General features: G+C 52.2%; 2 protein-coding genes across 2 annotated transcripts; one reads left to right on the plus strand and one right to left on the minus strand.

The window, feature by feature from the left end:
* The first annotated feature begins 487 nt into the window (after window positions 1-487).
* Window positions 488-10390, plus strand: LOC108538885 (serine protease 40). The gene is made up of 5 exons (XM_017887214.1): window positions 488-626; window positions 1281-1467; window positions 4218-4492; window positions 6453-6628; window positions 9931-10390. The coding sequence occupies exons 1-5, from the start codon at window positions 506-508 to the stop codon at window positions 10243-10245; spliced, it is 1074 nt and encodes a 357-aa protein (XP_017742703.1). The 5' UTR covers window positions 488-505; the 3' UTR covers window positions 10246-10390.
* Window positions 10391-18507: 8117 nt separating this feature from the next.
* CFC1 (cryptic, EGF-CFC family member 1) lies at window positions 18508-25247 on the minus strand. Its single transcript, XM_017887221.1, is given in 7 exon segments — window positions 18508-19061; window positions 19063-19226; window positions 23561-23670; window positions 23805-23919; window positions 24602-24775; window positions 24870-24919; window positions 25225-25247. Coding segments are annotated over 7 exon segments (687 nt in total). The 3' UTR covers window positions 18508-19010.
* Window positions 25248-27322: the final 2075 nt, after the last annotated feature.

A 27322-nucleotide genomic window follows, 5' to 3' on the forward strand; every position in this document is an offset into this window, starting at 1 on the left:
TCTGAGATGACTCCCTGCCACCCAGCTGTTGTCTATGACTCTCCTGTTGAATGTGGAGGGACCTGTGACTGAGACGGCACCGCCTTCTCATGACTGTGGCATGCTGGAGTTTAAGTAAAGGATATTATATTGTCCCTGGTGGGCCTGACCTAATCCCAGGAGCCGGCGTCCTTGTGGAGGAGTGGGTTGAACTCGGAAAGCAAGCTAGAAATGCTTAATGACGTGATGCAAGCACTTGCCCTCTCACCATTACTGTGTATTTCTGGGCTTGGGCCATGGTTGCCTTCATGTCTCCTCTGCACAGTGGAGTTCCTGGAGGGAGGGGCCCTGGGACGCTCTGGGGGTTCCCAGTGACCCCTGCCTGCCACGGGCCCGGGCTCCCCACACCCGCCCGTCTGGGATCCGGTCCCAGCACCCCGATGGCAGCGGGCGGTTTCCCGGAGCCCCGCGGTTGGCCACGCGCCGCGCTCTCCGCCCCGTTGGGGACGCCCAGGCCACCGGCCGGATGGGGGACGCGGGGGCAGAGCGCTCAGGCCGGGGCTGGCGGGGACACTGCGCGCTGCCAGCGATCCTCTGGCCGCTCCTCCTGCTGCTGCGCGTCCCGTGCACCTCGTCCCTCTCTGCAGGTGAGCGGGCGGGGTGGCCCGGACAGAGCGAGGAGCAGAGGTCGCCCGCCTTCCGCCCGACGTGGACCCCCGCCCGGAGGGTCCGGCCAGGCTAGGTCTGGTTCTCGGGCCCTGGGAGGAAGGCGCCTTTGAAGGAGCGGAGAGGATGGGGCTCCCCGCGCTGGCCCTGCCGGGGTGGATCTCAGGCCTCCGCGGTCCAGCGCCCCCCACACCCTCATTTCCAGGACGGGGAAATGCTGCTGCAGACGGGACTGTGGGCGGAGTGTGTCCTTCGCTTCAGTTCGGGGGCACACTGGGCCGGGAAGGGAGGGCACAGCCGATCAGGGGCCGCGTGGTGCAGCGGTGCATCCGTTCTGCAGCCGCTTCTGCGCCAACACACACAGCATCGAGGCCTGGGAGAAGCCGGGCCCAGTGCTCACCCCCCAACCCCACCGGCCGTCGCCCCTGACAGGGGCCTTGGGCTGTGTGTTCCCGGGTCATCCAGGTGGTGCTGTCCCATGGGCCACGTGGCTTCACCCTGAGCCTTGGACATGTCCCTCCTGTGAAGTGAGAGGAGGGGCCTGGTGGCCCCGGGTCCTGTTGATCCTGATATTTGGGGGCATCAGGGGCTGGCGTCCTTCATGCAGGCACCTCATTGCTGGGCTGTCTCCACAGTGTGTGGGAAGACCAGATTCAGCGGGAATTCCTCCGGGAGGCCCACCGGGAAGATCTTCGGAGGCCAGAGGGCGGAACCTGAGCGGTGGCCATGGCAGGCCAGTCTACTCTATCTAGGCAGGCACATCTGCGGAGCTGCCCTCATCGACAGCAACTGGGTGGCCTCTGCTGCTCACTGCTTCCAAAGGTGCATCTTCCCTCAGGGCCCTGCTGTGGGAGGGCACGCCAGAGGGAAGCCCCAAGTGAGGGCGCAGCCTTTTCTTTGTAGGCTTTGTTCTGGGACAGTTTGCTGCCCCCAGGTGTCCTGCCTTTGACCCAGCAGTGCCCTGTGCCTGGAATGCTGTCCCTGCTCATCACACTGCTCCAGTCTCCTGACCAAGTGTGTGACATCTCCCAAGCAAAGGATCCTACCTCATCTCTCACTCTGGGGCTGGGCATCCCCCCGCCCCTCCACCCCACATGGGTCAACCTGCTGAGATGGTGTGGTTGTCTCACTACACGCACATTACTTTGAAACAGCTAAATGGAGCTGGGTGTGATGGCTCACACCTGTAATCCTAGTACTTTGGGAGGCTAAGGTGGGAGGATTGTATGAGTCCGGGAATTCCAGACCAGCCCGGGCAACATAGTGACACCTCATCTCTACAAAAATTACAGAAATTAGCCAGGCCTGGTGGTGTGCGCCTGTACTCCCAGCTACTCGGGAGAATCACTTGAGCCTGGGAGGCCAAGGCTGCAGTGACTGTGATTACACCATTGCACCCCACCCCAGGTGACAGGATGGGACCTTGTCTGAAAATAAGTAAATAATTAAAAGTAAAAATAAATAAATAGTTAAGGCCTGTCACGGTGGCTCACACCTGTAATCCCAGCACTTTAGGAGGCCAAGGCGGGTGGATTGCTTGAACCCAAGAGTTCAAGACCAGCCTGGGCAACATGGCAAAACCCCATCTCTACTAAAAATAAAAAATTAGCTAAGTATGATGGGGCATGCCTGTGGTCTCTGCTACTGAGGAGGCTGAGGCAGGAGGATCACCTGAGCCCAGGGAGGTTGAGGCTGCAGTGAAATGTGGTTGTGCCACTGCATTCCAGCCTGGGCCACAAAGCCAGATCTTGTCTCAAAAATAAAATAAAATAGAACAAAGTAAAATAAAATAAATACCTAAATGAAAATTAATCCACTCTAGTTGGGATTATCAATAAATAGAGGAAAACAGACTTTATTTTATTTATTTATTTATTTATTTTGAGACGGAGTCTTGCTCTGTCGCCCAGGCTGGAGTGCAGTGGCCGGATCTCAGCTCACTGCAAGCTCCGCCTCCCAGGTTCATGCCATTCTCCTGCCTCAGCCTCCTGAGTAGCTGGGACTACAGGCGCCCGCCACCTCGCCCAGCTAGTTTTTTATATTTTTTAGTAGAGACGGGATTTCACCGTATTAGCCAGGATGGTCTCGATCTCCTGACCTCGTGATCCACCCGTCTCGGCCTCCCAAAGTACTGGGATTACAGGCTTGAGCCACCGCGCCCGGCCCAACAGACTTTATTTCTAAAGGGAACCACCTCCAGCCCACTCTCCATCTGCTGTAAACTTTAGGAATCAAAATCCTGATGTTCCACTCAGGGTGAGCTTTGGTTTCTGCATCTTGCCCAGGTCTAGGCCATCCACACAATCTCAGTGGGCCTTGGTTTTTCTTGTGTAAATGGTAGTGGGTGTGCAGCATCCCAGGTCACACACACTTGACACACGCTTCAGGTGATGAGACAGAGTGACAGTTCCAGGGCTTCCCAGGGCCAGGCATGCATGGTCGAGTGCCTGGCCCCTTCCAGTCAGGGCTCATTGAAGGCTGTCCAGGGAACACTTGCCAAAGGCTCCCCTGGGTCCTGGCTACCCACATATGCTGGCACATTCTTCCCCAGAAGGGTCCTGCGACTCTGTATGTCCAGCCAGGGGGGTTTTGTCACTTCTGGAGAATTATGTGCCACCGTCCCCACAGACGAGCGTGAAAGACGAAACAGATGGCCTCTGTCCCAGGAGGTGTGAGGCAGAGAGAGTCAGGAGACTGAGTTACTCCTCCAGTGCTTCCTGGGCTTGCTGTGTGCTATAAGGGAGTTGGGGAGGATGTCAAATTCTGAGCCAGAAACCAGAGCTTTGGACATAGCTGGCTGTAGCATCCTCCTCAGGTCCCACTGATTTATTCAGCACCCGCGGGTGCCAGGCCTCAAGTGAGGCCCATTGTGCGGTACACAGAGATGCAAGGCCTGCCCTGAGGCTTCTCATCCTGTCAGGAAAGTGAGGCACAAGCCCAGGACTGTGGTAGAACCTACGCCAGACAGGCTTTCGGAGCAGGAGAGGCCTTGGGGGAGGTGGATGCAGCCATGTGCGGGGAGGAGGACCACACAGCCAGGACCTGTGGGTTGGAAAGTCACTCGTTTTCTGGAAACAAGTTCAGTTCCATGAACTCCTCCATGTGCTCCACCAATACCTGCTGACTTCCTAGTCACCAGGTGGGGCAGCCTTGGAGATGGTGGTGCATGAGGACTGGGGAGAAGGGGGTGGAGCGTACTGGCTAGGGAAATAGGGTCTTCGAGAATTACTGTAGGTCATGGGGCCTCAGGAGGATTCTGGTCAGAGCTAGGAATGAGCCAAGTCTCTTCTCTTCTGAAATGAAGGGGTGAAGTGTAATGCACCCCCAGTGTTTTCTGCACTAAGATTCTCGACTCCTTTGAGTCTGGGGCATGCTGAGAAAGCCACAGGAATCATCCAAGGCCAAGTGTCCTGAAGGCCCTCAAGCTCTTGTCAAGACCAAAGCAGGGCTATCTGACATGAGGAAGGGAGGAGAGAGTAACCCCAGAGTGATGGTGCGGTCTGGGTGCCTGCCAGCTGGGCAGCTGGGGTGAGGGTGCCAGCCCAGCACTCAGAGGAGCCTCCCCACAACAGGTCCACTAACCCATCTGATTACCGGATCCTACTTGGGTACAACCAGCTAAACCATCCCACAGAGCACAGCCGGCAGATGACAGTGAATAGGATCACGGTGCATGCTGACTATAACAAGTGGCACCGCATGGGGAGTGACATCACCCTGCTGCAGCTGCACCATCATGTGGAATTCAGCTCCCACATCCTCCCCGCCTGCCTTCCGGAACCCACCACGTCGTTGGCCCCTGACAGCTCCTGCTGGATATCTGGTTGGGGAATGGTCACCGAGGATGGTGAGCAGTGCAGTCAAGTGGCCTGAGCATCTCCCACTTTGGAGGCAGGCACTTGGGCTCTTTGACTCTGAGCCATTCAGGATTCCCTTTTTCTGAATGTTACTGACTCCACCCTGACGACAAGGGCCTGCTGTGGTCTGACCTCCTCCAGGGCCTCACCAAGTGGAGCTTCCATGGTAGTGGAAGGTGCTGGGCATCAGTAGCAAGTAAGAGTAGGCCTGTGGGTGCCGTGGCTCATGCCTGTAATCACAGCACTCTGGGAGACCGAGGTGGGCAGATTACGAGGTCAAGAGATCAAGACCATCCTGGTCAACATGGTGAAACCCCAGCTCTACTTAAAAAAAAAAAAAAATACACACACACACACACACACACATATATATATACACACACAAAAGTTAGCTGGGCGTGGTGGCGGGTGCCTGTAATCCCAGCTACTGGGAAGGCTGAGGCAGGAGAATCGCTTGAACCAGGGAGGCGAAGGTTGCAGTGAGCCGAGATCACACCACTGCACTCCAGCTGGGCAACAGAGCAAGACTCTGTCTCAAAAACAAAAAAAAAAAGTGAGTAGGTCTGTCCTCCGGCCCAGGTGTTTATGGCTGAAGAACACTTACCTCTGTGGATGTGAACCTCGCTGCTTGCCTGGCATATCTGTCATATATATTTGTGTATTTGTAGACTGAGAGGGAAGAAATGTTAGGCAAAGGCTCCAGCAAAAGAGTGAATGCTTTTGATTTAGGAAAACATAGTGATGAGTGCAAAACAGTAGAATGGCGATTGGGAATTATTCGCGGGGTCATGATCTGGCAGACTATCTCAGAGGAGGCATTTAGGACAGGACTTCCTTCCATGAGCGGGCCAGAGCTGGCCTCCCTGCCCTTGCCACTGAATGTCAGTCACATGGCCCTAGTCATGAGAGCAGCTGGTCCTCCAAAGACAGCCTCCTGAGACTGTCATTCTCAAACTTTTTTTTTTTTTTTTTGAGGTGGAGTCTCGCTCTTGTTGCCCAGGCTGGAGTGCAATGGCATGATCTTGGCTCACCACAACCCCCACCTCCTGGGTTCAAGCGATTCTCCTCATCCTCCTGAGTAGCTAGGGTTACAGGCATGAGCCACCACACCTGGCTAATTTTGAGTTGTTAGGAGAGATGGGATATCTCCATGTTGGTCAGGCTGGTTTCGAATTCCCAGCCTCAGGTGATCCACCCACCTCGGGCCTCCCAGGGACTGTCATTCTCTAAGAATCAAGGCAGAGAAGATTCTCCAGGTGGGAGAGGAGGAGTTAGGGCCTGGGGAAGTCATCAGTTAGTTGGAGCAGCTACCCAGCAGAGAGCCATTGACCTTGATGAAAGATCTGAGCTCCAGTTATCCTTCTCTCTCTACACACCAGCAGCCCCCAAGGACCCATGAGGCCCACACAGGGCAGGCATTGTGCAGGGGTGGGCCCCTGTCATCAGGCTTTGCCCACATGGGCACCCCAGGCCAGATCTGGGACAACATCTGGGACCACAGCCCAAGTGTCCCCAGACCAGTTGCTCCTTGAGGAAGGGCGTGTCTGATTTGTCACACTGCTCAAGCCCGCCTGACACCTGCTAGGTATGCCACCGGCCAGGCTGCCACTCCAGCTGCCACCCTCCCTGCCTCCAGCTCTGCCTCCTCTTAGCAGCCAGAGGGCTTGTTTTTGATGCATAAGACCCTTCTATTGTGTCCCAGTGTGTTTGGAATGACACCTCCAGCACCACATCCTGGCTAGGAGGGCCCCCGCTCTGGGCCCCAAGGCTGCTGTGCCTCACCCTTCACCCCAGGCCTGCTCCCTTGCAGCCACATTGGCCTCCCTCCTGGCTCTTCTCACTGCAGGCCCTTCCCCTTTGCCTGTCCCCTCATCTTGGTGTGCCCTCCCTGGGTGAGCGGGCTGGGAAGGGAGGGCTTCCCTCTGGCTGCACATCTGACACCTCCCACAGTCTTCCTGCCTGAGCCCTTCCAACTTCAGGAGGCAGAGGTTGGTGTCATGGAAAATAGTGTCTGCGGATCCTTTTTCCAGCCACAGTACCCTGGCCAGCCAAGCAGCAGTGACTACACCATCCACGAGGACATGCTGTGCGCTGGGGACCTCGTAACGGGAAAGTCCATTTGCCGGGTGAGTGGGCTCAACCTCTCTCACCTGTGCTGTCCTGGGCCTCTGCCACAGGGTCTCCTCTGGACCCTGCCCCAGCCCTGACTTCTTCCCGAGCCCAGCCAAGCCTGAGGTGTCAGAGCCAGCACAGAAGCCCCCCAAAAGCACTGGCCCATCCATTTTCTTTGTATCTTTTAAGAAGCGTTGTTGGCCGGGTAAAAAGGGGCTCACATCTGTAATCCCAGCACTTTGGGAGGCTGAGCCGGGTGGATCACCTGAGGTCAGGAGTTCGAGACCAGCCTGACCAACATGGTGAAACCCCATCTCTACTAAAAATACAAAAATCAGCCAAGCATGGTGGCGTGTGCCTATAGTCCCAGTTACTCGGGAGGCTGAGGCAGGAGAATCGCTTGAACCCGGGAGGCGATGGTTGCAGTGAGCCGAGATCACACCACTGCACTCCAGCCTGGGTGACGGAGTGAGACTCCGTCTCAAAAAAAAAAAAAAAAAAAAAGAAACCTTGTTGAAGCACACCATGCACAGGGAAGGGCATAAGTACAAGTGTCCTGCAGAGGAATTTTCAGAGACTGACCACTCATGTACCTGGCACCCATGGGTTTCATCCATGCCCCATTCCTGACGCTAACCCTGCCTGCTTTCTAAAGCACTATGGCTTCATGTGGGGACTTTTAGCTGAGTGTAACCGTATGGTATGCAAGCTTTTGCCTGGTCCCCTGAGTCAATGTTGTGTCTGTGGGCTGCATCCATCTGGCGTGCAGTCCGTATTGTTCATTTTTATTGCCGTATGCTATTCCACTGTGCAAAGACACTGCAATTTACTTATCTATTCTAGTGTGGGTGGCATTTGGGTGGTTCCCATTTGAGGTTGTTGCAAATAGAATTGCTGTGGACCTCCTGGTGCATGCGTTTCAGAGCACACAGATTCCCATTCTGGTTGGCGGTCACCCTGGCAATGGAATTGCCTTGCCATGAGATATGCACATGTTCATCTCTCGTTGATCGTCTGAGAAACTCTGCAACCTGGTTGTACCAATTTTCATTCCCACTAGCTGGTGAGTGATAGTTCAGGTTGCTGCCAGTCCTTCAAACTGTCTTGCTATTTTCATATGAACTCTTGTGTGTGGTTTTTAATGTGCATTTCTCTGGTGACTAGTGAAGATAAGCCCTTTGTTATATGCTTATTGCCTCTTTTGTAAAGTGTCCGTGCAAGTTTTTTGCCAACTATGGGATTGTCTGCCTTTCATTCGGAATCACAGGAGCTCTTTGTCTATTGGGGACGTGAGCCCTTTGTTGGATATGTTCATATATTACGAATGTCTTCCCCCACTGTGTGTCATCTTTCCATTTTATAGTGGGGGACTGAGGCCCAGAGAGGAAGTGCAGGATCTCTCCGTTTTTTTTTTTTTTTTTTTTTTTTTTTTTTTTTTTTTTGGTATAGGGCCCAGGCTGGAGTGCAGTGGCACAATCTCGACTCACTGCAACCTCTGCCTCCAAGATTCAAGTGATTCTCCTGCCTCAGCTTCCCGAGTAACTGGGATGCACGACCACGCCCGGCTAATTTTTATATTTTTAGTAGAGATGGGGTTTCATCATCTTGGCTGGGCTGGTCTCGAACTCCTGACCTCAAGTGATCCGCCTGCCTCAGCCTCCCAAAAGTGCTGGGATTACAGGCGTGAGCCACCGTGCCCGGCCTCCTCTCCCCGTCTTGCACCTCCCTCTTTTTCTTTCTCTCTCTTTGGTCACCCCATGGTGCAGAAACATTCTTTGATGACTACCATCACAAATGCCCTACAGGCACCCTCCCTGCTCCCCACAACCTCCTCCCACCCCACCTGTCCCAGCAGGGCTCACCCCAGGGTGCCTGCCTGTGCCCTCTCTTGCTTCCTGGGCTCTGTCCTCGCCACAGCTGTGCCGTCAGGCATTGGTGCAGCATCCCCCATCAGACACTCTGGGCGGCCCCTCCTGTTCTCTGCTGTCCTCCTTGGAGCGGCCTCCTCAGCCTCCTGACACCAACAGCCCACCGTGTACCACTGGGCCTGATTGCCTTGCTTTGCCCATTTCCTTTGACAGAGAGAAAGGGTCAGATATGGCAAGTCCTGTGTGTTGACCATTTCCCACTAGCCTCTGCCATCCCTTCTCCTGCAGTTGTGTCCTGATGGGGCTCAGGCCAGAACCATCCTATCAGACAGAATCTGCACCAGGTCCCCTGCCACTGACTGTGGCTGTGGGCTGGCACAGTCAGGCCTTGCCCCTCCTTCCTGTGTTGGCTCAGAGAAGCTCTAGGATCAGAGCAGCCCTTCTGGGGTCCTTCCAGGTCGCCCCTGTCCACACACCACGTCTGTGATGTTTGTTCATGTGGAATGTCCCTTGGGGCCTCCTCGGTGCTGTCTGCACACAGAAGAGGCTTGGTCTTGCTGATTGCACACATGGCAGGAGGACGCTTGTTTCCTTGGGATTCCCTTTTTGGCCTATGGGATGGGGGTGCTCTGCCCAGGATGTCAGGGACTTCCCCGTTCGGGGGCCCTGCCACACTCACAATCCCTCGTGCTCACCTGGGAGCCCCTGGCACTTGCCCTACCCCCAGGCTGGGCACAGGCAGCACCTCTTTTCCCCTCAGCACATCCCACAGCCTGGCATTTTCTGAAAAGCTCAACCAAGAAATGGAGGGAACACTAGGGACCTTAATAAGTCAAGGACATCTGGATTTGGGACTAGATTTAATCCCAGCACCTTGGAGGCCAAGGCGGGAGGATCACTTGATACCAGGAGTTCAAGATCAGCTGGTAACATGGCAAGATCTCCATCTCCATTTCAATTTTTAAAAAAAAGTTAAAAAAGAACAAAATACTGCTGGGATGCAGTGCTGGGCTGAGAATTCAGGCCAAGGCACATCCAGCCCTCCAGGCTCGCACCCAGCCACCCCGGGGACCACAGGCGACCCCTTTTCCCCACTAAGGTCAGGAGGGCTAGGCCTGGATGTCCATCTCCTAGAATCTCCTGCTTATCCTCATGGGTCTGTGACTGCCAGCCTGGAGGCTCTGCCCAGGGTCTCCTTGGGAGCTTTGTGGAGTGGGGCTCCAGAGCCCCATCTTCCAGATTTTGATCCAGGAGGTCTGTCCTGGGTCTGGGCTTCTAACATCGCCCAGGTGACTGATGAGCGCCACTCACTCAGACAGTGGGGACACCTGCCGCACACCTTGCTTCCCACGCTCCATCCTGGAGAAGTGTAAGGCTCCCTCCTGCCCTGAACAATGTGTGTCCCTTCCTGCCTTGGTCCCCACCACCCATATCCTCTCTGTTCTCAGGGAGACTCCGGGGGTCCCCTCGTCTGCCCGTTAAATGGCACCTGGTTCCTGATGGGGCTGTCTAGTTGGAGCCTCGACTGCCACTCACCCATCAGCCCCAGCGTCTTCACCAGGCTCTCCTACTTCACCAACTGGATTAGCCAGAAGAAGAGGGAGAGTCCCCCTGTGGATCCTGCCTTGGCTCCTCCTCAGGAAATGCCCCCAGCCCTGGACAGCATGACCTCTCAGGGTACCGTCTATAAACCCGGGCTCTGCGCAGCCCTTCTGGCTGCTCACACCTTCCTCCTGCTGCTGATTCTGCTGGGGAGCCTGTGAAGGGCCGGGGCCCCTGGCCTCCTAACCACAAGCGTGCCCACCTCAGGCCGGCCTCCTTGCTGAGCTCTGCATGCTCCTGATGTGTTTCTATCTCTGGGCTCTCCTGTCCACCCAAGGCCACCCCTGCCCCAGGCCTGACAAAATAAAAACCACCCAAGAAGCTTCTTGCTCTGGTTTCTGGCTCACCAGAGCCATCTCCCACACTCCACTGTGTCTCCAGCTCCTCAGGGAGGGAAGGTCTCCCTCCTCCCTGGGCAGGGATATGGGAGCCAAGTCACTCTCTGTGGGGAGTTGGGTCGCGCAGACTCAGGCCCCGTTCCTGTCCTCCAGGGCATGCAGTCTTCCAGAAAAATGGGGCCAGGGCCTCCCCACATGGAAGAAGCCGCCTGTCCTCCTGGAGCTAGGTGCTGTGCGCCGGTCAGGGATGAAGTCGTATCTTCCAGGCACACAGGTCACAGAGGGTCTCCTCGACAGCTTGCAAGTAAACTGTGAAGGGGGCTGAGGTCTTGGGTCAGCAGTCCCAGAGTTCTGTCCCAGGGCTCAGCTCTCAGCTGACTGCCCCTTGTACTCACAGCCCTGCCCTCTCCCTGCCTCTGGAAACCCAGCCCCCACCCCTGTGGCTTGCTCCAGCTTATAGGGGTTGTGGCTTGGCTGACCCAGGACTTGCTGGTCCAGCACTGAGCCCATAACCCAGACTCTGAGTTGCCCCTGCAAACCTGTCTGAGTCAGGTTTGCATCCCAACGAGTCAGCAGGACTCTCGAAGGGCCTCACACCACAGCTCTCCCCCAACCCCAACCTGAACTCACAATGAAAGGGGGGCAGCCGGCCGGGCGTGGTGGCTCACGCCTGTAATCCCAGCACTTTGGGAGGCCGAGGCAGGCGGATCATGAGGTCAGGAGATTGAGACCATCTTTGCTAAAATGGTGAAACCTCATCTCTACTAAAAATACAAAAAATTAGCCAGGCGTGGTGGCGGGTGCCTGCAGTCCCAGCTGCTCAGGAGGCTGAGGCGGGAGAATCGCTTGAACCTGGGAGGTAGAGGTTGCAGTGAGCCAAGATCATGCCACTGCACTCCCGCCTGGGCGACAGAGTAAGACTCCATCTTAAAAAAAAGAATCAGTGAGGGTTCTGTGAATGAGAGGCAGAGAGGCCTTGGTGGTGATCACAAGGGTGCATTGCCATACAATAATTTATTAAGAGCTATCTTTGTTTTGGATTCTTTTCTACATATTTGCTTCATTTTATGTAAAATAGTTTTAAACAACTCGAAATTATTGTTGTATATAAAAACTTACAACATAAAATGCAAAAAAATCACCAAAGCAAATTCGAAATCTATTACCATTAGTAAACTAGATAACTAAATATCACCAAAGCTAATTCTAAATCTATCCCATTCGAAAACCAAATCACTAAATTAGCTGATCTGAGAGACAGGTGTTCAGGGAGGAGCTGCGTGGCAGTTGCTGTCCTTCAGCCAAGCGTCCGATCGAAGCTTTAGCTCCTCCGAGGCTGGGCCTTTGGCCTTCTGGTCATGGTCAGGTCACAGTCACAGCCTTCGCAGGGTGAATCCCAGAATCTGCAACACAAATGCAGGTGCTAGAGTCACTGGGGAGGCACAGATGTGGCTGGAGGAACCTCAGGCTGTGTGTGGCATGCCAGCCTTGGGCCCTGACATCCAGGCATCAAGACCACAGGGCGCTGAGGCCTTTTTTGCGCCTCAGTGCTGAGGGTGTGGGCCGTTGCACACAGAGGCAGTTTAACCTGGGCGTTCAGCTGGGCAGCTTGTTTGTAGCTGACTGGTCCCCTGGACAGTGAAACGGATGCCGAAGGAAGAGAAGGCCCCAAGACTCTGGGATGAAAATCAGAGTCCCACACACCTGGGCTGGGTGAGGAGCCGATGAGTCTCAGGTCTTGTGGAACAGGCTGGAAGAGGCAACCTTTTCTTCCACTCCTCCACTCAATACAACCATGTCATGAGATCTTCATGTTAAAAATGAATAGCTCGTGGCCAGGAGTGGTGGCTCATGCCTACAATCCCAACACTTGGGAAGGACGAGGCAGGAGGCTTGCTTGAGGCCTGGAGTTTGAGACAAGCCTGAGCAACACAGTGAGATCTCATTGCTACAAAATATGCAACTAAAAAAAGTGGCCAGGCTTGGCGGCTCATGCCTGTAATCCTAGCACTTTGGGAAGCTGAGGCGGGTGGATCATTTGAGCCCAGGAGTTGGAGACCAGCTTGGCCAACATGGTGAAATCCTATCTTTACTATAATAAAAATACAAAAATTAGCCAGCCATGGTGGTGTGCACCTGTAATCCCAGCTTCTCCGGAGCCTGAGGCAGGAGAATCCCTTGAGCCCAGGAGTCTGAGGCTGCAGTGAGGTGTGATCACGTCACTGCACTCCAGCCAGGGTGACAGAGCAAGACCCCGTCTCCTAAACAAGAAAAGAGTTTCCTGGAGCTCTTTCTTTGTCCCCTAATGATAATTTTTCTTTCTATAAACACAACCACCAAAATTTCAATTTTAAAACATATGCTCTGGTAAGAAAACATAGTTCTATGATTAACAGTATGTTCCAACATGAAAATGTTACAGAAGATATTTTTTAAATGTGAAAAATCGACCTATATTGATTTTTATTTATTTACAAAATTGGGAAACAGGTAAAAGGAACATAAGTAATGTCTTAGTCTGTTTGGGCTGCTATAATAAAATGCCATAGGCTGGATGGCTTGTAAGAACAGAAATGGCCGGGTGTGGTGGCTCACGCCTGTAATCCCAGCACTTTGGGAGGCCAAGCCGGCTGGATCACAAGGTCAGGAGTTCAAGACTAACCTGGCCAACATAGTGAAACCCTGTCTCTACCAAAAATATAAAAATTAGCCAGGCGAGGTGGCGGGCGCCTGTAATCCCAGCTACTTGGGAGGCTAAGGCAGGAGAATGGTGTGAACCCGGGAGGCAGAGCTTGCAGTGAGCCAACACTGCGCCACTGCACTCCAGCCTGGGCGACAGAGCGAGACTCTGTCTAAAAAACAAAAACAAAAAACCCAGAAATTTAGTTCTCACAGTTCTGGAGACGTGAAGTCTAATTTCAAGGTGCTGGCCGACTTGGTGTCTGGTGAGGACCCACTTCCATGGGTTATACCTTCTGGCTGTGTCCTCAAACAATTCTATTTAAACACAATGTATTTCACACATGTACATGAGCCAGAAGGAAACTCAAACCAGGGGTCTGTTTGAGGTTTTTTGTTTTGTTTTGTTTGAATGGAGTCTCACTCTGTCGCCTGGGCTGGAGTGCAGTGGGGTCAGTCTCCGCTCACTGCAACCTCCACCTTCCAGATTCAAGTGATTCTTCTGCCTCAGTCTCCTGAGTAGCTGGGATTACAGGCATGTGCCACCACATCCAGCTAATGTTTGTATTTTTAGTAGAGATGGGGTTTCACCAAGTTGGTCAGTCTGGTCTTGAACTCCTGACCTCGTGATCCACCCACCTCAGCCTCCCAAAGTGCTGGGATTACAGGAGTGAGCGCCACCGCGCCCGGCCATCTGTGTTTTTATTTATTCATGTATCTGAGACAGAGTCTCATTCTGTCTCCCATGCTGGAGTGCAGTGGTGTGATCAGGGCTCCCTGCAGCCTCTACTTTCTGGGCTCAAGTGATCCTCCCTCTTCAGCCTCCCGAGTAGCTGGAACCACAGGCGCACACCACAACGCCTGGCTAAAACTTTTTTGTAAGTAAGGAATCTCATGTTGCCAGGCTGGTCTCGAACCCCTGGGCTCAAGTGATTCTCCGGTCTTGGCCTCTCAAAATGCTGAGATTACAGGGGTGACCCACTGTGCCTGGCCTCATTTTGTATTTATATTTACTCAAAATGACAGCCTCGACAGGTTTCCTTGCAAAGGTGTGCAGAGCACGGCAAGAACTTCAACGGGTAGACTGGGCGGACTCAGGAGGGCAGTGGCACCTCCCCCTGCATCCCCTGCGGAGCTTTTCTCAACCTGTGCCTCCGGGCAAGGAAGAGGGCCGCGTGCGGTCCTGACACTCCTCCCTGAAGAGCCCCTCATGTATTACAGTGTTTCTTGTTCACCACACAGGAATGGCCGGCAGGAGTGAAAGAGACAAGACTTTCCACGCGAGAACGGCATTTCCTAAAGCAAAGTATTAGACCCCAAATGGTGAAACCTGGAGGAAGATTCCCCCAGCTCTGCCTGGTGGCCTGCTTTTTCCTGAGGTTCTCAGCAGCACTGGGTAGATGCAGCCGCATCAGGGTCTGACTGTGGAAGGCAGGAGCCCTGTCCTGCATTGGGGCTATTGAGATCCTGGAAGGGCTGACTGAGGTCGCCTGTAATACCAGTGGGAATGAGGGAGGGGCCGGAGTGATGCTGCAGTGGGGAAGTTTCTTTTATTAAAAAAAAATATATATTATTTAATTTTAATTTTAAAATTTTTGAGACAGGGTCTTGCTCTGTAGCCTGGGCTGGAATGCAGCAGTGCCATCATACTATAGTTCACCGTAGCCTCTACCTCCAGGGCTCAGTGATCCTCCTGCCTCGGCCTCCCAAAGTGCTGGGATTACAGGCTTGAGCCACCGCGCTCGGCCTCTTGTTTTTAATGTGGGTTTTATTGTTATTTAGGTAGGACAAGAATGCAGACGTGGAAATGATGAAAAGATAGTTTGTTATATTCACAGGGCAAGAGGACAGGCCACCCCACATCACACAGGGCCATGTCGAGAGGCACCAGGGTCGGTCAGGAAGCAAAGGGAGCAAGGGGAAAATGTACCAAGCAACTAGGGGCAGCCCCTGTGCCCTGGAGTCTGCAGAAATGACTCACTAGCCAACCCTACACTATCTGCCCCGGCCTCCTTCCCACAGAAGTCACAGTACAGGCTCCTGCCCACGGTGCCCGCTCCCTCTGCCTCCCGGCCCACCCTGGGGCTGCCCCATGTGGCCCTGCAAGACACACCTCCTGTTTCTAAGTGAGTATACACACTTTTTCCTCATCATTTCCAGGTCTGCATTCTTTTTTTTTTTTGAGGCGGAGTCTTGCTCTGTGGCCTAGGCTGGAGTGCAGTGGTGCGATCTTGGCTCACTGCAAGGTCCACCTCCCGGGTTCATGCCATTCTCCTGCCTCAGCCTCCCAAGTAGGTGGGACTACAGGCGCCCACCACGCCCGGCTAATTTTTTCACTTTTAGTAGAGACGGGGTTTCACCGTGTTAGCCAGGATGGTCTCGATCTACTGACCTTGTGATCCACCCGCCTTGGCCTCCCAAAGTGCTGGGATTATAGGCGTGAGCCACCGCGCCCGGCCCATGTCTGCATTCTTACCTTATCTGATTAAAACGAATCTCATTTGAAAACGAACTGATTCAGCAAATAAATCAGTCATGTCAACAAACTGGTAACATTCTCGCATATATAGTGCCAAAGTTTAGCTGTTTCAGGTAATTAACATAATTTGTATAAGGATTAGAAATAGCTCTACGGTAGATCACATTTCAGATTTAATGGCAATAAATTTGTTGGAGAGGCCGTGATATGCAATTCCATTTGTCAAATCATGGTTGCATCACAACCGTAGGTTTGAGTACAGATAGACGATCTGATAAAAATCAACAAAAGCATATAGGCTCTATGGAATAAAGAGTATTGTATATTTTGTTACTGTGAATTCTGTGCTATAATGTACTTTATATCAGTAAAACTTATAATAAAGTGGTATCGGCTGGGAGCAGTGGCTCACGCCTGTAATCCCAGCACTTCAGGAGGCCAAGGCAGGTGGATCACAAGGTCAGGAGATCAAGACCATCCTGGCTAACACGGTGAAACCCTGTCTCTACTAAAAATACAAAAAAAATTAGCTGGGCGTGATAGCGGGTGCCTGTAGTCCCAGCTACTAAGGAGGCTGAGGCAGGAGAATGGCGTGAACACAGGGTGCGGAGCTTGCAGTGAGTCGAGATCACGCCACTGCACTCCAGCCTGGGCAACAGAGTGAGACTCTGTCTCAAAAAAGAAGAAAAATAAAAGTTATATCAGCATACTGATGCACGTTTTTTGTTTCTGGAGAGCCAGTTCTTACACACTGAGCAGCACATCCTTCCCCGTGGGAGTGCTGCAGACACTTCCCAGCCCAGCACTCCACTCACTTGGCAGCATTCAGCTTCTGGGGATCCAGCCAGCCCTGTGGCCACAAACTTCCATAGTACTGTGCCGGGGTTCCGAAGGGGTCCAGGCGCTGGCCAGATCAGTGGGAGTCGAGCAGCTGTAACCATAGGAGACACAGCCCCTTGTTTTCCTTTCCCCATAACAGACAGTCCAAGTGAGTTGAGAAGTGCCTGTGCATAGAAAGCTTATCAAACTTAATTTTAAATACTCAAAACTGAATTCCACGGAAAAGTCACTCCCAGAAACTTTTGCTGGTGTGATGTATGGCTGTACGTGCCAGAGTGGCTTTGCAGACAACGGAAACTGGGAAAATATCCAGAGGCTGCTTCTGAATGCTCACAGCCAGAAAAATCCATTTGCTTCTAGGCTAGAGTGGGGAAATTGTGGTGTGGCTGAAAGGAACAAGAGCGCCCCTCAGACGGCAGGCATTCGCTGGGGCTCTGAAGTGAAACTCCGACATAGGAATGGGCTGAACACACCAGCTCTGTGCTGGTGTAAGTCCTTATGCACCCTCTGCATCTCCTCCCACTATCCCTGGCAAGTGGCTCCCTCAGAGAGGGCGTGTGAGGACAGATTTTGCTCTTCTGGGATGTGTGGGGGATGACTGAGCCAGGGCTAAGCTGGCAAGTAAAGTGCAGCTTCTACAAACACTACAGAATGGACACAGCTGGGGACTGCTCTGGGAAGGGAGGTGCCCTCCCCCCATCTGGGTGAGCAAACCCAGGGCTGTGAACAGGCTCTTCCCAGCAAGGGGTGCTGGCAGATAGTGGCCTAGGGGGATGTCTCTATTTGTCCTCCTCAACCGCAGGGGACAGATAAGATCTGGGACACGTTTATATGACGCTAACAGCCATGAGCCCAGCATTGCTCTCTTCTCTCCTGAGAAGTTTCTCCTTTTTAACTGTCTCCCTGGACACCTGGGCTGTGAAAAGAAAATGCCTTTTATCCTCAAATTCTCCTTGTCTTTTCAGGGCTAGGTAGGTAAAGGCTTTTCAATTAGTTCGTAGACAGATAAATGGTGAGTTTGACTTTCTTGCTTATAATCAGGAATCATTTCACTGGAAGGATCCTTTCTAGTATTCCATTAGAGAAATCCATAGAGCCTGATTTCTAATTTTCTAATTAAAAGGTATTTCTACCCTAGATATTCATACTAATATTGAACAGTTCTGTTTTCCTTTTAACCACAACTGTGACCTCTCAAGTTCCATTTCCTAAATGCACCTACTGAAAATAAGGCAGGGTCTTTTTTGCCTGGCAATGTTGTAAAAAAATAGGCATTCTGTAAACACAAATTTTATGAATAGCATATACATATTCATCAAGCTCTTAGGATAATTTGCAAAGTTTATGACTTGTTTATTCCTACAATAAACTGAAATAAAAGGTACTGCTCAGAACGCACTTGAAACTACCTTAAGACAACTTTGGTATATAAAAAAATATATGTATATTTTATATATAGTTACTTTAACTCCTGAGCTCTAAAGGATATCTCAATCCAACTTAATATATATATTTTTTTTTTTCCCACTTTGTTGCCCAGGCTGGACGTGCAGTTGCCCACTCAACAGTCTCGGCTCACTGCAAGCTCGTTCCTCCCAAAGTTCTCTCGGGGGAGTTCTCACTGCCCATGTCTACCATATGCCGTGCCCGCCCTCGCTCCTGCACTAGCCCGGGGTATACAGGCAGCGTTGTTTACTATCATGCCCAAAGCTAATTTTTTTTTTTTTTTTTTGTAAATTATTTTTAGTTGGAGACGGAGCTTCACCGTGTTAGCCAGGATGGTCTCGAGCTCCTGACCTCGTGATCCGCCCACCTCGGTCTCCCAAAGTGGTGAGATTACAGATGTGAGCCCGGCCTCAAAACATTAATGCCTAGAAATATTTTTGTCTTAAAACTTGAATAATTATTTTTCTCATCAACCAATGAACTCCAAGCCAGCCCTCTAATGAAGTTCTACTCTATTTTTATTTAATACTCATTTGAATGTTACGTTAAATTCGTATTTTCATAGCCACTAGTTGAAAAGATTGAAAATGCCAATAAACTCATTGACAATATAAAACGTAAAAGTAATTGTGTCACGCAGGCTTGTGAACTACCGTGCATTTTAAAAGCTGAAGCGCTCAATGCAAGTGTCCTTTACCTGAGGTGTTCACTCATTCCGCATGGCCAAGCCTGTGCGGCGCCCATCGCCCCGGACTGGCTGTGGAAGCGGCCTGAGAAGGGGCGCCGGGGAGACGGAGGAGGCTGCCTGGGGCTCTTTAGGCTGAACTCTGCCTGCCTCGCCTTGCGGTAGGTTCCGCAGCAGACGCGCCCCCCGTAAGGGAGATGTTGTGAAAGTAAGGTGCTAACTGTCGGGGGAAGGAGGCGGTGCCAGGCTTTCTGGCTCCAGCTTTGGCTCCTTCTCGCTGTTGTCCTGCTGTCTCTACCTACAGGTCCCAGCCGTGCTGGGGACACACGTATCTGGATCTGGATCTGGATACCAGATCCAAGGATCTGGAGCCAAAGGCGCTTTCATGAAAATGTTTATTACCCCGTAAAAATATCCACCCAGCGCTTCAGCTTACGGTAACCTAAACACATCTATTATTTACAACAGTGAAAATGAAAGGCGATGCCCAGGTCCCGGCCTTCTGCAGGGGGCGCCGCTCCCGCTGCAGGACGGAAGGCACGAGGGACCGAGGGTGCGCGGGCGCGTCCGGGCGCAGGAGGCGGTGCAGGAGCGCGCAGGGCAACAGGAGCAGCAGGCTGGACGCGCCCGCGGCGCGGGGCCCTGGAGCGTGGGAGGCCAGGAAGTCTTTCGGGTCTGGAAAAAAAGACAAACCGGAGATGTATGAATACAGCGTTGCGGCTCGGTTTGAGGGCGTGCAATAGAAACGCCGGCTCCCCGCCTTCTGCAGGCCCCTTTCTCCTAAGCCCTCGTTAGGCTCCGCCCCTGGGCCGCGCTGTAGGGCGAGGTGTGCGGAGGCTGGCACCTGCTGGCTGCACAGAGGGTTTCCTCTAAATGTTTGTAGAACTCAGAGCGCTGAAGGAGAATTACAGTCCTGTTTTTAAAGGGGAACGAAGAACAGCCCTTCAGTCTCTCTCATTTGGCCTATGACCTTTCAGGGAGTCCCGCTCCAGGTCATTGAGCAATTGGGCAAATAGACCCGATTTAAAACAGTGGTGTAGTACATAAATCAGCTCACCTCCATCTCCTGCAACAAAGGTTCCACTTTTCCCCAAATGAGTGCTCGAAATATTTCTTTGACGAGGGACAGCTGATGGAGCAGGAGGGTGCAGCTACTCAAAGTCTGGTTGCTGTTCTGAGGAGGCCTAGCCCTGTGAGTGGCGCCGCGCCTGATGGGACTCACCTGCTGCCCCCCTCGTCCACACCGCTGGTCACAGGAGGCCATGCCTGAACGCCTAGTCCCTGTCTCCCCTCCCCACCCCTCACGGCAGGCCTCATTCATGCTGAACCCTGATGGTCCCTGAGGACCTTGGTAGCTGGGACTCCAGTCCAGAACAGTGGAATGGGAATCTCTGGAGTGGTGGGGCTGGGCAGGGTCTTGGCTAATGCCCTGGGTGGTGATTGCCATGTGAAGTGGACAACCTTGCAGGCATGGCAGCCAACACCACTAGAACATTCTGATAAGTGAGTTCAGGCCTGGCTTGGAGTGGGGTCAGGCTGGTGGAAGAGCATGGCCAACTACAGGGACCCTCTCCCCAGGGCAACTGAGCAAAGGCCAGCCACCTCCCCACCTGCCGACCAGGCCTGCCCCACCCTCTACTATCCCTCCAGGAGATGCCCTCTGGTCTTGGGAACCTGGCATGAATATGAAACTGGAAATTAACAAGGAATGATGCAGACGAGCACCTGCAGCAAGAACCACTCTACACCTGTCCACAGGTAGGCTGTGGTGGCATTGGCCAGGTCAGGCTCACTCCAGGCTTGGGTGCCACCTCCCCATAGCACCCCACCTTGGGAGAGAGGGTTGTTCCAGGGGTGCCAGAATCCCCAAACAGGAATGCTAACATCTAGGTTCAGACAAGGCTCCAGAGAAGCTGATGCTAAGACAGGCGCTCACAGCATGTGAAGCTATTCAGGTGGGAAAGGGGTCAGCAGTGCTGGGTCTGTGCTGGCCTTCCCCTGATGGAAGGAAACAGGAGGGCTGGATGCCGGGTGCATGCTTACAGACTCAGAGCCAGCTGGACCTGTGAGAGCCATCTGGCCCACGGATGTATGTTTGGTTGTTAGTTGGTTGGTGGGTTTTTGCCAGAATTGCATTTTTAAAAATTAGTTTGCAGCAGTGAGGTGAGTCCTGACCTGGCCCTGTCTCACTTCTGTGTTACCTGCCCATCTCTGAAGACACCTGACTTGGCTACATCACTGTGTCATTGTATAGACTCTAAATTTTAGAGTCTATGGAATTAAATTGTCTCTTGATACTTGTAAACACTGATACTTGATGTTGTAGGGCCACAGTAGAAAGAGTCACCCCCTCAGACTAACAAGGAGATCCTGGCTAGCTCAGGACTGGGGAAAGGTCCCTGCTAAATGGAAGCTTTTCATTCTTGGACCCGCAGAGCATCAGTCAGAGCAATGAGGGCTCTTGGAGATCCCCAGACAGAGAGTCCCTGCAGGAGCCAGGGGGCCACGCTTTTGTAGCAACATTCTATCTTCCACATACTCTTCAAAACCATCATAATCTCCCATTAAAGGATGTAAAACATTTACTTACCTATTACTGTGCTGTTGGCTTTGGAACATGACCAAACTTTCTATATTCTGTACAACACTATAAAAAATACCTTCATTTGTTTCATATTTATTCTTTCTTTTCTTTTTAAGAGCGAGGATCCCGCTCTGTCACCCAGGTTGGAGTGCAGTCATAGTTCACTGTAACCTCACACTCCTAGGCTCAAGTGATCCTTCTGCCTCTCAGCCTCCCAAGTAGTTGGGATCACAGGTGCTCGTCACCACACCTGGCTAATTTTAAAAATTTTTTGTAGAGACAGGTCTTGCTATATTGCCCAGGCTGTTCTCAAACTCCTGGCCTCAAGCAATCCTCCCAGCTAAGCCTCCCAGAGTTCTGGGATTATAGGCATGAGCCACTGTACCCAGTCATATTGATAATTACTCTTATAGAAAGAGTACAAGAATGGGCCAGGCATGGTGGCTCATGCCTGTAATCCCAGCACTTTGGGAGGCCGAGGTGGGTGGATCATGAGGTAAGGAGATCAAGACCATCTTGGCTAAGATGGTTAAACCCCGTCTCTACTAAAAATAAAAAAAATTAAAAAATTAACCAGGTGTGGTGGCAGGTGCCTGTAGTCCCAGCTACTCAGGAAGCTGAGGCAGAATGGTGTGAACCCTGGAGGCGGAGCTTGTGATGAGCCAAGATCATGCCACTGCACTGTAGCCTGGGCGACAGAGCGAGACTGCATCTCAAAAAAAAAAAAAAAAAAAAAAAAAAAAAAAAAAAAGAGTACAAGAATGGCACAAGGTTAAGAATCAGACCCTTTTTACTACTGTAGGAGTTGATCTCTCTGTGTCTCAGCTGCCCCAAACGTAAAAGGTGTACCTACTTCACTGGCTTTCATAAGAGTTAAATGGGATAATGGGTATATAAAGTGCCTGAAATACACTGAGAGCTCCTCTCCTGCTGTAACACCCAGAAGAGCTTGCCCTACTGCAATGGCACATGCCACGGAGGATATTCCATCTATCATCACCCTTGTGAACTTGAAATAATCATAACCACCATCTGCACAGCCATCACAAGCATCACTGTAACTTGCCTTGAAGCAGGATGAATGGGTAAAAGAACACAAAGGTATTACTACCCTCTCTGCACCTGACAGATGACTCTGAAGGATGACTGTACTATTTCGTCCAGCTTTGATGAACAGAGCCACATTTTCAGAGCCATTATCACTGTCCTTGGTAAATAGCAGTCCCAGCACTGGATGTTTCCAAGAATGTAAAATCATGACCAGATATCGTGCAAGTCTCACAGCTAGTCCGTTCCCCACATTCCAACCTGGGCAGTCTAATGGCAGGTGGGAACTGCCTTCATGTGTGAGGACCACACAAGCATCCGCTGTGATTCTGATGCCTGTATGTGAAGTCTGTGTCTTTCTGTCTCTGGGGCCTAGAGGAGCAGCTGGTGACTCAGAGGCAGAGGCCCAGCAAAAGGAGCACACATATAAGAGGGGGTGCTTTGGGAAAATGTGGGAAGTGGGGTTAGGGGCTGTGCCTGTATTAAGAGTGTTCCTGGACTGCTGGGCCTACCAGGGAGAGAAGAGAGGACAGGAAGGTGAAGGAGAGCTAAGCATGCATTAAGTGTTCTCTACTGCGGGCTTCCGAGAGCAAGAGGGAAGCTGGGGGAGCCGGATTGAAGATCTTTGGCCACTGGTGCTGCCCTCCACACAGCCCTAGCAGGATGGCCTGAGGACGACAGGTGGGAAGTGGGGTTGCAGGGCTGTGCCCTTTGACAGATGGAGGTTCCCAGGGCTGACTGAAGTGGAGGGAGGGGGCAGGAGAGTGGCTCGGGGGCCTTGGCTTCATCAGGTGCGCCCCTGGACACTGCACCACCAGACCACCCAGGCCTGGGAGAGGGCAGAGCCAGGTTGGGGCTGAGAGACTGGGCCTTCGCTGGCTGTGCCCTCCATTGCTAGTTCCAGCCAGTGCTCGCCAAAGAGGAGAGGCGAGAAGGCACAGGATTCCAGAGGGAAATGCCGTGCTGCCAATGCCGTGCTGCCTGTGCCCCTGCTGGTCCCACAGCTGAGCAGATGGTGCTAGCCTAGTGCAGAGAAACCACCTGAGATTTAGGCAGCTAACTTGTCTCCCAGATTCCTCTCCGATTACCAGTTGGTCATCTCCTGAAATTCTGCTCACTGAAACGGACACAGGAGGACACTGTTTGGAAATCATTTTTAAACTCAGCAATCTGGATATGAGCAACTTCAAAACAAAATTTAATTCACTATATGATTCCCAGTGAATGCGATTTTCTTCAGTGATGAATCAATCTAGTTTGCTGAATGCTATGTGGCCTGGCAATGGAAGATGCACTGTGGATCGGTATGGAGGGTGAGCTGCAGTGAAGGCGCAACAGTGTGGTGGTGAGCTGGGGACCGAATTGCAGGGCCTCTTACCACAGCTGCCAGGCGTCTGGAGGGGGAGGCAGTGCAGGGTCCCGAAGACGCATCTGCAAAGGTGGCAGCCGCGGAGGGTCCAGGCTCCATGCTCCAGGGCACCGCATTCACTGAGAAGACCGGGACCTGCATCAATGCGGTGACCTGCGTGTCCCTCGCCCGGCGCCCACTCCCCGCGCCCCCCGACCCGCACGTCCCTCGCCCGGCGCCCACTCCCGTCCTCCCCGCGCACCCCGGTGCCCACCTGTGCCTCTGGTCATGCTCGCAATAGCGGCCGGTGAAGTGGGCCGGGCACACGCAGAAGCTGCCCAGCACGCAGGTGCCGCCGTTCCGGCAGCAGCGCGGCCTCGCGGACGCACCTGCGGGATCACCCGCGCGTCAGCCCCGCGCCCTCAGCGGCCCGTGGCCCTCCCGATTCTCCCGCAGGGACGGGGCCGAACGTGGCCGCCCCGGGGAGGCAGTAAAATCAGCTCCCCGCCAAGTGTGTTTGCTCGGGTAAACCCTGCTTGTTAGGGACATGAAACAAACGACCAGGGCTGCGGCCTGCAAACCCGGCTTGCTCTCTCCCTTCCTTTCACATGTTAACCTCTGGCTGTGGCTTCACCTGACAGTGATTAAGCGCAGGCCTCCCAGGCGGGACCACCCACGAGTGTGATGACGCCAAACCCACCGGCGAGGGGCCTCCTGGGGACGCCGTGTCTGCGATAAGCCAACCAAGGGTCCACTGTTATCTTGGCTTGGGATGCTTATTTTCAACACATTTAAATCACAGTTCTCTAGATCTGCAGCAGAATAGCCATTGAAGACCAAACAGGACGTTTTGCCAATGAAAGAATAAAACTTCTTAACACCTCACTAGGAACTGTGTCTAGCTTTATAGCTTTATAAGTGCATCATCATTTGAAGGTAACAAAATGCTCTCCTTGAATTTTATCCTGAATTTATACTACCTATTCTTATATCCTAAACTCTGAGTCCGCAGACTGAGATGAGGCTCCGGATTTTGTGGGCAGCGCAACTTACCCTCTCCCGGCAACTTACCCTCTCCAAAAGCCCGGGAGTAGGGGAGTGGCTCCTCCGGCCCCCAGCCCTGGGCGCTCCCAGTCACCTCCCCGAAATGCCTGGAGGTCCAGTTGAGCGGTGACTGTTGGTGCTTCTGAGTGGCAACCTTGGTGACTTCCTCTCTACGGCCCTTATGTTTCTCTCTTTGATAGCCTTTAAAAAATACTGAAAATGTGAGACTGATAATGATTGAGAAACAAATATTTTATGCAATTAAAACTGAAATTATGAATAAAATGTTTCTTACTGTTTCCCAAATTGGTGATCTGTAATGCCAAACTGACCGTAAACAGAAACCTAGAATATTTAAAGAAAATCATTGACGTTGAAAATGTCTTTAAAAGTATAAGCAGAAATTCACCTATACATAAAAATACAACGCAATCATTATATATAAATATAAAATTATGTAAAATAATTATAATGAATAAGGCAATCATTTTGTAACTTGTAGGTTTTCGTTAATTTTGCTATGGCTTAGAAAGATTTTGAGACAGAAAGTGTACACCTCCTTTAATGAACAGTGGCTCATGAGCTACGATTTATTCTTAGGCTCTCAAGACCCCCTCTTGGCTCTAAGATCTCATGACCTCTGTCTTTACCTGACATGGTGCCTCCAGGTCATTTTTGGTTTGAGAGTCTCCTTCTCTGAGTGCATTGAAGATCAGTTTCCAGGAAAGCTGAGTCTGAAGAGCCTCTGCATTTGAAGGTGTCTTTACTCCAGACCCCGGGGACACAGAATGGACGAGTACGGAAGGTGAGGACGTTCCTTCGCTTCCTCAGCCAGGACAAACGGGATGGTATCTCGAGTTCTACAGCCCCTGAGCTAGGGTTGGGGGTGCAGTGACAGGCAGGCCCCTCTGCGCCTGAAGGACGCCTGAAGGACGATCCCCTCTGAGACCTGGCTGGGGGTGGGGACTCGGGCCGACTCCCCCCAGCCGTGTTTACAGTGCTGACAGCAGCAGGAGTGACCAATCCCTGGGGTAAAACATTGGTATCCAAGGTGACGAGCCATTTTCCCACTGGAAAAAAAAAAAAAAAAAAACCAACATGAACAAAAAGCTTTCATAGGAAGATGGAGATTTTCTATCGCGTACTCCTTGTACTGGGAGATGGTGAGCGGCCCTGCGGGAGAGGGAGCTGCCGTATGGGGCACAGGCCACAGCCTCGGGTCCCAGCTGCCCTGAATGGGGAACACGAGGATAAGGGAAAGCATGTCCCTCCTGCTTTAAGAGAGGCCCCATCACTCCGCAGATGGTGCCTCTTCTCTGTGCCCGGCAAGTGGGGGAGGGGCTCTGCCCCCATCTACTATAGGACCCTCTAGGGTAGGCGCTATGATTATCCCCTACATGAAAAGAGAGAAAGGGAGGCTCAGAGAGTTCCAGTCCCTTGGCAGTTCGATCTCTGAAAAACATGAATGGTGCAGATATGATGAGATACCCACAGGTATTTAAGGCAACCACAGGGAGCCCTTGGGAGCACAGGGGCAACTGCAGCGCCCGCCCTCGCCCGAGGAGCCTGCTGAATCCAAATGGAACTCAAGGAGGGAGCGATCTGTGGTCTTTTCTACCACCTTCTAAATCTGTTTTTCTAACAACGGGAATAGGGACTGAGGCCCTTTTATCAGCACTAAAGAAGACCCTTTGCAACCCAGTGTTGCAAATTGTTCTGTGATTTTAATATAAAAACTTATTTCTAAAAATAGGATTCTTCCTCCAAGGCTGAAATAATCTTCAACGGTGATTTAATTTCTTACACCTTTACATGTGAGGTTTATTAAAGAGGCTGTTAAATAAAGCAATGGGAAATTGGAGGACCAGGCTGTCCCAGGGCCCTCCCAGCAATGGGTCCTGTGGGCTGCCAGGACCAGGTCAAGGCCAGCAGACCTGAGTGGGCAGAGCACACGGAGGAAGGTGCCCCAGAACTTCATCAAGCATCTGTAAGTGGAGTCATGAGACAAACACCTTGTTAATTTTGTTTTTTCAGAGGCAAAGTGTCACTCTGTCTCCCAGGCTGGAGTGCAGTGAGTGATCATAGCTCACCACATCCTCAAACTCCTGGGCTCAAGTGATCCTCCCACCTCAGCCTCTGAATGGCTAGGACTACAGGCTTGTGCCCCTATGCCCAGCTATTTTTTTTTTTAATTTTGTGGAGATAGGGTCTTGCTATGTTGCCCAGGCTGTCCTCTAACTTCTGGCCTTAAGCAATCCTCCTGCCTCTGCCTCCCAAAGTGTTGGGATTACAGGCACAAACCCACCATGCCCGGTGAAAAATACACTTTTTTTTTGAGACAGAGTCTCACTCTGTCACCCAGGCTGGAGTGTAGTGGCGTGATCTTGGCTCACTGCCAGTTCTGCCTTCCGGGTTCACACCTTTCTCCTGCCTCAGCCTCCTGAGTAGCTGAGACTACAGGCACCCACCACCACGCCTGGCTAATTTTTTGTATTTTTAGTAGAGATGGGTTTCACCATGTTAGCCGGGATGGTCTCGATCTCCTGACCTCCTGATCCGCCTGCTTCGGCCTCCCACAGTGCTGGGATTACAGGCATGAGCCGTCGCATCCGGTCAAAAAATACACTTTTAAACTCAGTGGTTACTACTGGTTAATTACATCATTTAATTATATGTAAAAGTAAGTACATTTTATGACTTTAAATTAATAGAATCTTCTGCATGAGCTAAATTGTTTGTATACTAAAA

Source organism: Rhinopithecus bieti, unplaced genomic scaffold (genome assembly GCF_001698545.2).
Source record: "Rhinopithecus bieti isolate Rb0 unplaced genomic scaffold, ASM169854v2 scaffold_17222, whole genome shotgun sequence".
In the NCBI taxonomy this organism is placed as follows: Eukaryota; Metazoa; Chordata; class Mammalia; order Primates; family Cercopithecidae; genus Rhinopithecus; species Rhinopithecus bieti.

Excerpts from the sequence above, each read along its gene's own strand:
- LOC108538885 (XM_017887214.1), top strand. The coding sequence starts at position 506 with ATGGGGGACGCGGGGGCAGAGCGCTCAGGCCGGGGCTGGCGGGGACAC. Across the intron at positions 627-1,280 it reads CACCTCGTCCCTCTCTGCAG|TGTGTGGGAAGACCAGATTC; the intron begins GTGAGCGGGCGG and ends CTGTCTCCACAG. Across the intron at positions 6,629-9,930 it reads CGGGAAAGTCCATTTGCCGG|GGAGACTCCGGGGGTCCCCT; the intron begins GTGAGTGGGCTC and ends CTCTGTTCTCAG.